Raw genomic sequence first — 10591 nt, forward strand, 5'->3', positions numbered from 1 at the left:
GAGTGAGTGGGAATTACCTTCGGCTTCTCATCATGTAATGATCTGACAGAGACTGCAGAATGCGACACATGCGACCCATTCTTAGCTGTGCATGATGCGAACAGCATGTGTGCCCGGTTGTGATTCCTTGCAGTGTGTGCTGGGATGTGAATTATTTGCCACCTGTTCAATAATGTGTGACAAACAAAGCAAAAAAGGACAAGAAAAATGTCACCATGGTTACTGGCATGCCTCCCCCATCTCGCATTATCCTTTCAATGAGTCTATACAGTACATCTCAACAATGTCGGATGACATTATTTTCACATGATTGGCAAAAAACTGAAATGACATACTTTTACAAGTTTGACAGCATAATCCCAAATGTATTGGGTGTGTATCCATTCCTTGAACAAGGTTTCTATAGATCGCTATCATAATTAATTCAGAAAGCAATCATTTGGGAATAATAACCATTTTCTTAACCTGTGACCCTTTGTCCCTTGCTAATGTCTAGCTCTGCATGAACTCTATGTACAGGGTTTCCAGCATTTCAAGAAAACAAAATCCCCTGATTTTTCCCAGATTTTTCCCTGATGAAGTATCAAATTTCCATAACTATTTCAATGCATTTCCAGGTTCAACATCCAATTTTCATCCAGTTTCATCCAATGGATGTTAAGTTCACAAGCAAAGAAAAAAATATAACAGATCTTACTGACTACATTCAATTTTTGGGCCAATCCAAATTTCCTGACTTTTCCCTGAATTGAGGAATTTTTATCAAATTCCCTGACTTTTCCCTGACTAAAAAAAAAAAGTAAAATAATTTTCCTTGATTTCCCTGATGGGCTGGGAACCCTTGATGTACTTTCATACCCCAACGTAGGTAGCTGGAGCGATGGACGATCCTCCTTGTTGTACCGGTAAGTACTGTGAGTTGCCGGTGGCTGGTGAGGTGGACATCCAGGGATGGGTATGCCCAGGTGCGGGGCGACCGAGGCTCGATGTGCCACTTAACTTTTGGGCGGTGGCTAATGTCGGTGGAGACAGGGATGCCCTCCTATTGACACCCTCGGCGGCTGACCTGGTTGCAGCAATAGAAAAGTTTCTGATGACAGTCATCACCTCAATCTTAACATCATCCCACCATTCCTCTGGTATCCGCCTCATGCTGCTGGCAATGTCCTTGGAAAAGTACTCCAATTCTTCGCGGGCAGATGCTGTCAAACTATGTCTGTCTGCAGCAGTCTGCTAAATCAAATTGTGGAAACACAATAAATTTACAAATTACAATCGTGACACAAATGTACAGATAAATCTTTTTCCTCTGGGGAATTTGATTCCACCACTTCACCATTAATCAACATTTGAGACCATGCATCACAAAACAAAACAAAACAAAAAAAGTTGCACCCCTTGATTTTACGTGAGGACTCAGAAAAGGTGACAAGGGTCAACTGCTTCAATTTGGAGTTTTCTGTATTTTCTGAACTTTAAGAGCTATTTTCTGTACACTATTCATAAGATTGGGATCATAAAATGAACGGCAAAGTGGTTTTCAGCAGTTTCTCTACAACTCTATTTTGGTAGAGTAGTGTAATCGGGTATATCTTAGAGGCGCCTTTTCATTTCTTGAAAGTCCTTTGCACACTCTTCACTTTCAACTCTAACAACTTTTGAATTTAGGATAATGCTACTGCTTTGAATATTTGCATGAATTATGGACAGAATGTGTTGATAGAGCATGCTCAATTTCAGCTTTATCTGATAATCCCTTCATAGTTGTTGCTATGGTGGCTTACATCCTGTCTTTTTTTTTTTTGTCCCATTCATCGCACAACTACTGAAGCTTGATTACTTGACGCTGTACCGCAGAGCATCTTTTGGTTCACACTTTTCACAGTATGTGCTCTCTTTCCAAGGTTTAGATACATTAGGAGAGTCTATTTGAATTGAGTGATACATCATTCTAAAGCTTTGAGTGTACTCTTTCAGAATCTGCCCTTAACTACAAATCCATGTTTGGCAAGTACATGTAATTGTTGCTTTTATGGTGCAGGGTCACATTTAAAACAATCACATTTCTCTAGTCTATGAAATTTCCAGGTAGAATTGTGCAACAAGCAATAGAAAGACATTTCAGAAAACCTTTCTTTGAAGGATATTATCTCAGTTAGTGAGTGGGAAGGATTTAACCATTGATCCCTACATACCCCCCCCCCCCCCCCTTTCAAACACAAGGCTTATCAAAAACGAACTTGAATTATCTCATGATTTCCTTTGAAATGTCTAGGAAACAAGGCGCATAGGAGAAATGCAACTTATTACTATCTGGTCAGAGATAATCTAATGTTGAAATTACACACTACAATCACAGACAAAAGCATTAGAAATCACAACTGAAGCCCAATACTAGCCTGTACACAAGATTCCTTGTCTGGTTCCTTGTGCATCTCTGGGCCATTCTTGCCACTGCTATCAATGAATGTCTCTAGAAACTCTTTGCTCTCATGGACAGGGCTGGATGTGACATCACTGGGAAAAGTTGCGTCCATGGTGGCATCATCAGTGTTGTCTTCCTTGCCAAAGTCCATCTCCCAACCATCGTCATCATCGTCATCTTCATCATCCTCATCAATGTCATATTGTACAGCATCTTCAGTACCCTCAATCTCTTTGCCCTTCGTCTGCAGTTCATATGAAAGTAAGCAAGAGAGAGCAATCATGGGGTTGTGAGCTCTTTCCCCTAGTTTTATGATTATTGTCATACATATCCATCACTGGCAATACAGTATGAAACATTACACAGGATCAGCAATACTTGGGAAGTGACAAAACAGCTTGTGCAAGAACCCACATAATGCAGAGGCAATTTGTTTTTGGGTTGTTTATCCTTCTGTTCCTTCCTCTTTCCATCTGTTGTCAATAAATTTGTGGACAGTGTAAGTTAACAACAATTTGAGGTATCCCAATGATACCTGGTATACCAATTGTAAGTATGAGTGGACTAAGTTGTGCCAATCAACTTTTGGTGCAAATGATCAAGGTCAAAGGTCAAGACCACATTCTTAAATTTCACTATATTTCCCCATACAGGGATTTACACAGTATCTGAAAGCGATCTTTGAAACTTAGTGTATCATAAAGGTTCTATAGAAAAACTTTTGGGACATTGGTCAAAGGTCAAAGGTCACAAGAAAATGCTAGAATTTCACTTTTTTTCTCCTTTTTAGGAAATGTCTCAAGGCATAGTCATAAAACTGGGTAATGTACCATGCATGTACTACCTGACAATGATTCTCCTGGGAATTTCTGGGTCAAAGGGTCAAAGGTCAGGATAACACGCTAAAATTTCTCCATACCTTTTAGTTTTACTCAAGAGGGTGTAATTATATGCATCAAAACTTAATCAAACTAGGTACATGTACATAGTAGATGCTATGCATTACTAAACAATGATCCTGTAATTAAAGACTGGCATTGGGGTCACAATGCAAAGGTCAAATTCCTGAATAATTTCTCTTTTAAACAGTTTTATAGTCATATCCATCCAAATGAAACTTACAGTGTACATGTCGTTGATGAAAGTAAACAGCTGATGTAATTGTGATAAACGTGTATGTTATATAACTTTTTAGTCAAGTATGTGACACTATCATCTCTCATTGTCAAGATGTACAAGTGTACTCCACACCTATCAGGAGAATTATGCTTTATGGTGGAGACATACCAGCTGCCATAGCAACATTTCTTCTTCTTCTTCTTCTTTACACCTCTGCCATGATGCATGATGTGTCACCAGAAATATTCTGTTTTTGGATTGTCCATCTACAACTGATTTTGTTGACAATCAAAAATTGTTTATGACACCCATATGAAACTTAGCGTGTAAAATGTAGTTTTTTATATAGTAAGTGGATGAAGATATACACCAATCAACTTGTGGGCAAACATGCACTGGTTCAGAGGTCTTGAGAGGTCAAATTCTAACATTTTGGTACTCCCATCTGTCTTCAATGCCTGAAGGTAGTTTCAGAAAATTTAGTGTGTCCATGTATTACCAGAAAGATTTTCTAGAATAAACTTTGAGCCACAAGGTCAGAGATCAAGTGCAAAATGATAACTTCAACTTTTTCTCTCTCAAAAATGACTCTAGAAATATAGTATGTTCTCTTAAATTATGGAATGTATGTATTGCCTGATGATTCTTTTGGGAAGTTTTAGGTCAAGGATCAAAGATTAAATTAAAATGCCCAAATTGCACAATTTGTACAGATTCAAATACTAACAGGTATTTTTCTTTTCAAACCTTAGAAATTATTTGGTATACACTTTTCAAATGAAACTAAATTAGTCTTTGTGTACACACAGGCACATTACAATGTACCTACACATAGTTACTTTTCTGAAGCCATAGCTTTGGACCATTAGGTCGAAGGTAAAGTGAAAGTGCTAAAACTCCATTTTTTCCATATTTCAAAAATAGATTCTGTAGCTGAATGAAAATGGAATGGAACTTGCCAAAATTCACTTCCTCTTCAATATGTAAAAAAAAAGGCTCACAGTGTACATAATCCTGAAAATTTGTGGGTTCCACCTCCCCATACATTATTACAAGACATTGATTCTCAAAAAAAAAAAAAACACACACACACACACAAAAAAACCCAAAACAACCCCAAATTGGGCATTTGTTAAAGGTCAATGGTTGAAGGTCAGCTGAAAACACTGACATTTTACAAATTATCTTCTCCATGTTCTGAAATGGCTCAAAGCATTGACATAAAATGTATGTATTGTTAAAGTACACTTGTAACTATAGCGTGACAAGATTGCAAAAGGAAAGGGAGGAAGGTCAAGGCTAGAAACAGTGTCACAGTTTCAGATGAAATGCTACAATTTTGAAATTCCCCCATTATCTGTGAAATTAGTGTTTAAGCTATTCAAAATGTACAAATGTAGCAAAAGATTGATCAGTTAATCTGTACAATAATTGGTTGATCATGAGGTAAAATACTTTACAAGCACCTGAATGGTGCTATGTCAATAATAATATATCGAAATTATTAGAATTCCCATTTTGGAAATAATTGCTCTGTAAAACAGTTATGGCATGAAAATACTGACTTTTTACCCTTTTATAAGCACCGAGTACTATTCAAGGTACAGTGTTATAGACAAAATGTGTAATTTCTGTATTAAGGTAATTTGTTACCATTTTAACCAGGCCTTTGACCCTTGACCTTTGACCTTGAAATTCCCAAGAGAATCACTGTCAGGCAGAACTAATAGTATTAGTTTCATGATGATACAGCTGTACCTTGAGCCTGCACACTTCCAAGATATGGAGGAAAAAGTGAAGTTTAGCACTTTCACTTGACTGTTGACATTTTGACTTTTGACCTTTTTGGCCAAAAACTTCCCAGAGCATCTCTATTTGGGTAATACAAAGCTAACTTTAATTAGTTGACCTTGACCTTTGACCCCTGATCTTTGACCTCATGACTGTAAAATTCCCTGGATAATCACTGACAGTCAGTAAATGCATGTACTATAAGATGTTCCATGAAGATACCAGTACCCTGTAGCATTTCCAAGATATGAAAAAAGCAAAAAGAAAAAGTGAAATTTTAACATTTTCACTTGACCTTTGACCTCATGACCTGAAACTCTCTCTAGAGAATCTTCATTGTGTAATACATGTATACACTACATGTAAGTTTTAAAGAAAATACCTTCCGGCACTGCATTGATATGGGGGGAAAATGAAATTTTGAGCATTTGACCTTGACCTATGTCCTTGAGCATCTGCATCAAAAAGTTGATACATTGTAGGCACAACCTCACCCCCTCATACATACATACATACCTGCCAAGTTTCCCTAGGATACCGTACGTCAAATGGTTGTTTACTTATGTGTATACATTTTGTACTGTCCACAAAATTTATTACGGATGGAAGGAAGGACAACAATCCGAAAACATTTACCATGCCTCAGGCGCACTTTGTGGTGCAGGCATAGGAAAAAAAAAATAATAATAAAGGGGGGGGGGGGGGGTTTGGTGGTTGCTTTGAAGAACTATCTTTGTATTCCCTTGTACACATTTGGGGGTAATACCATGTTTTCTATATTTCTTCCCATTTCTCACATACCGGTATAAATTACCTTTCATGGCAAAACCGTCATCACACATTATTGTACGTACCGGTATGGTACATGTGTACCGGGTACATATTCGCTAAAGGGTAATGGAAGCATAAAGTGTACCAATTACCCGTCACAACATAATTCTAGTTCTTTTGTAGGTTAACAGGAAATCATGTTCCAAATTAGGCCTATGACCTTTCAAAACCCATGACAATGATGTACTACAGTAGGCCTTCAGTGTGAGTGCAGGTAGGCCTACCATATGAAGGCCCTTGACTGAATTCAAACTAAGGACCTCCAAAATGACCAATGTTGATTTTAATGTCACAGTGACCTCTCATGACTCTACTGTATCTTGTAATAATTTATAATTTGCAGCAATATTCAATAAGTACTGCAATATCAACTTGCCTTAAAACCACAACTTTGTACTTATTAGCGATCTGAAAGCAACTCTAAAACAATCCTACTTCTTGGGAATTCAAAACTCCCCCTCCCTTGATCTAGGTATTTCAAAGGTATCATAAATGACAATCTATAGCCTCAGATCTCTTATTCATTTATTTTTTTGAATTATTTTTTTTTTCAAATCTAGGCCCTACTGCAAGAGGAGTATAGGGACAATGGCTACAAAAGCACACTTAAAAAGGTTTGAATAAGGACCAAATCCCTTACAATTAAGTGGGTCCATCATCTACCATTCCTCGTGTAATCAGTTTGCTTTACATACACTGTTCATTTGGCTGCATGAAACCTTGTCTAATACATCAAAAAGGTAAAAATCAAACTTTTGAGCTTTTATAGACTTTAGTAACTAGCATACACATTCATGCCTTGATGTCAATTATTGGCAGTACCTTTTCAACATCAATTCAGTCAACCATGCTTAAGTCGACCTCGCATAAGTTGAATAATTGCCTATAATTTTCTTTTATTCTATTGATTTTAACCCCTCATACAATACAAAAGTTTGTATGTACATGTACAGTGTAGTGATATATGTCAAATTTTCTCTAGGTCGAAGCTATTTCTTCAGTCCAAATAGATTCGACTTAGCAATTAATGTTAACTGTATTATGCTGTCAGTGTTACTATAGAAAGTAGGCTTGCCCAACATAGCTACAATCTCTATCAAGTACAATAGTCAATACCCACACTATGTTATTGAACAATTGTTTACCATCAATCTTAAATGATCAACAGCCTCTGTTCATTGTCATCACCACTGATCATCACTCAATAAGTCAGATTTTACTGCGATCAGCCCCATACGCATAGCGTAATTACGCTATGCATATGGGGCTGCTGGTCGCAGTTAAGTCAAATTCTAAAACATCATCACCATCAATATCATAAATCATTTTGATGATAAAATCATTTGATATTAATCATGCAGGCAACACCATGGTATAATCACTTACAAACACTCCATCACCAACATTATCAAGATCATCTTTAACATTTTTATGACACATCATTAGAAAGTATTCTATTCAATTTGTAGTGTAGGGCCTGTTGATTTCTGATTGATGCAAGAAAGCTTTTTAATAACTTGTAGCAGAGCCCTCTACTCTTAATATGGAATAGGCCCAATCATGAATCAGCACTTGCACAGGCAATTTTGCCTACCCCATAGTACTGAAGCATGGATAAACTGCTGGCTCGAAGGCAGTGGAAAGTGTACGTTGTCGAGCAGTTAGCTTCCAGGCTGATAGTTTTCATCATTATTCTGAGAGTTTCTTTTCCCAAAGGTGTGTTGTCGTACCACACGGCTTGCTCTTCGCTTACATTTGTCCTTGGTCTCTGCCACAAAAACGCGCATGTCGGATTCAGTTTTGCGAGGTACCTTTGCAAACTAGCCACAGGGCAATTCTTGCTATCCGTCACGCTGTACATGCGGCTTAGCTCGTAATCTCGCGGCTTATGGTGCCTGGCGAAAAAGCCTGCGCCAAGGGTGTAGAATTTCTGTCCGCTACCAGCCCCTGAATGACACTCGAAATCGCCACGCTTCAAACCGCGAAAGTTGCTCACACGAAGATCTTTGAAATGGACGACGATATCGAGAAAGACCTTCTGCTGTAGACCCTTTGCTGTGAATTGCTTGGCCTGCAGGCTAGTTTGAATGCGAATTATGTCATCAGAGGTGATCTGGAGACGGTGTTTCACATTTGCCTTCCCTGCTTTCTTCAGACCCTTCAGGACATATTTATACATGCTGTTGGAGTGGGAAAATGCAGGATGTCTAGTGATGTCGATTTCGTAGAGAGACGCGAAATGCCGCTGTAGACCAAAACGAACAGATTGCATTGTCTTTTTCGAGTATAACTTGCCGCCACGATTGCGAGCTTCAACGTAGAACTTTGCGAGTACACCGTCCAGGGTCGCAAAAACCTGCTCTTGTTTCCCACCACATACCGCGCTGATGTGATTCTGCTCGCAGAACGTTTCAAAAAGTGACCGCGAGTACTTAATCGCTTTTCTAGTATAAATATTTTCATTGTCCTCGACAGTGTCAACAGTGAAAAGTACCTCACAATTATCAGGTTCTCCAACAACTGCCATTCCGCCTCCGGTTGACGCCATCTTGCTCGGCAATAGTCTGCAAGAGTCGACGTCATTACTTGTTATAGCATCATGTGATAGTACATGTACGTTGTAGGCCCCTACTGGCATATTAATTAGGGAAAAGGTACTGTTACCCGGCACCGCACTGGGCTCTACATGCGTGCGTCTCCATTCACTGCGTCTAGTCGTCGCGTCGTACTCATATGCATGCAGTGTGATGTGCCCAGTATATACTAGTAGTACAAGCAATATATGCTACACTCTCTGGTAAAAAGAGCCGCTGAAAAAAGCCCAACCCCTCTAATATGGCTCGCGCGTATACTACATATACTGTAAAACAGCGATGATAGTTTATAAAAAATAAATGTCATGGTGACTCTATCGACAGATTAGGAGAGCTTTGCTGTCCATGTGACGAGACAGTTTAAATTCTTGCGTAACACGTTATATTGCCCTATCTTTGAATATGACTGGTCGTTATTATACACAGTAGTAGGCTTAAACAAAATAAAAATAATTGCCTGGAGGGTTTAAAGTTTGGACAGATGAAAGTCAACTCCCAAAAGTAGGCCCTACTATAGGCCTATCAATAGTGGAGGCACCGATCGGCAGAGTAAACCGGATAGGGTAATAGGCAGAGTATAATTTTTTTGCGTTGTATTCAGTGCCGTGAAGAAAAAAAATGCTTAGAAAAAGAAATCCAAGACGGGGAAACTGGTTGGCACAGGAATCGATGCGAGACAGCATAACCCACGGGTATAGGCCTATATATACGAATCATGGAGGGCCGCGGCGATGGGAATATTACGCAATTATACTTTCACAGACATAGGATCGAACGAGGAGCGCAATTTCAATAAAACTTCTACTGACTAATTGGAAAATGTGATTAAAAGTGACGTCATTTTATCCAGTTTATCATAGGGTGTCAAAAACGTACATTGCCAACATTCTGAACTAGTTTAAAAAAACAACACATGTAATCACGTGTAGCGCTCTTTCACCCAATCACTAAAGGAATGAAGTTTTGACCCAATATACAAGAAGTTTTCCTTTAGTTTCCAGTTAAGATTATGGCCTGAGGTGACTAAAAATAATTCCATTGTATATTAAGTACAGAGGCATGTAGTTTTAATCTGAAAGTAAAGATCAGGAAAATTATTCGGCCCCTTATAGCTAAATTTTGCTTACATATTGGATCAAAAAATTGCTTACATATTCGGGTTAAAAAAAAAGATAAAAAAGAAAGGGAAAATTAGCCGAAAAACGTATTAGGATGCAATGTGGAAGGATCCTCGACCGTATGAAGAACGGCGCAGCGCAATGTCACTACCCTCGCATAATAATATACAGGCCCTATTTCATACTCGATGCGACTCTTTCAAAACGCAACAGTAAAACACAGTGCCCGATATCACAATTCCTATACCTCCTCCAAGGAAGGAGGTTATGTTTTCATCGACTTGCTTTGTTAGTTCGTTCGTTCGTTCGTTCGTTCGTTCGTTCGTTCGTTAGTAAAGATAATTACGGTAGTTATTTAGTTTCCTTGGGTTAGTTTGCTTGTTTGTGTGCAAAATAACTCAAAGAATTGTGAACGGATCATTGAATGAAACTTGCAGGAAAGGTTGATAATGACACTCGAGGAACAGAGGGTTAAATTTTGGTAATTATCTGGGAATTTGTATTGATTTTTAAAGGATTTTTTATCTTTGGGCAGATATCAAGGTCAATGAACTTGGGAGTTCAAACTGAACGTATACTTGAAGTTTACATACGCGCACTAAAGCACGGTCTCTGCTCTGGCAATAGGGCGAGGCGCCTCGTAGCTGGAAGCTGATGACGTTTCTTTAAATCGCGATTGCCAATTGGACGATTTGCAACATGCACGCGTATGA

At 38.6% G+C, this 10591-nt stretch overlaps 1 protein-coding gene across 1 annotated transcript; it reads right to left on the reverse strand.

Moving 5' to 3' along the window:
* Window positions 1-852: 852 nt before the first annotated feature.
* On the reverse strand, window positions 853-8714 carry LOC139721071 (uncharacterized). Its single transcript, XM_071632401.1, has 3 exons — window positions 7761-8714; window positions 2406-2669; window positions 853-1230 (listed from the first exon to the last, which is right to left on the reverse strand). The coding sequence occupies exons 1-3, from the start codon at window positions 8712-8714 to the stop codon at window positions 853-855; spliced, it is 1596 nt and encodes a 531-aa protein (XP_071488502.1).
* Window positions 8715-10591: the final 1877 nt, after the last annotated feature.

Source organism: Diadema antillarum, unplaced genomic scaffold (assembly GCF_040938485.1).
Source record: "Diadema antillarum isolate AM-2024a unplaced genomic scaffold, OU_Dant_1.0 scf00000137, whole genome shotgun sequence".
Lineage (NCBI taxonomy): Eukaryota > Metazoa > Echinodermata > Echinoidea > Diadematoida > Diadematidae > Diadema > Diadema antillarum.

Excerpts from the sequence above, each read along its gene's own strand:
- LOC139721071 (XM_071632401.1), bottom strand. The coding sequence starts at position 8,714 with ATGGCGTCAACCGGAGGCGGAATGGCAGTTGTTGGAGAACCTGATAAT. Across the intron at positions 2,670-7,760 it reads CCATGCTTCAGTACTATGGG|ACGAAGGGCAAAGAGATTGA; the intron begins GTAGGCAAAATT and ends TATGAACTGCAG. Across the intron at positions 1,231-2,405 it reads AACCAGACAAGGAATCTTGT|ACTGCTGCAGACAGACATAG; the intron begins GTACAGGCTAGT and ends TTGATTTAGCAG.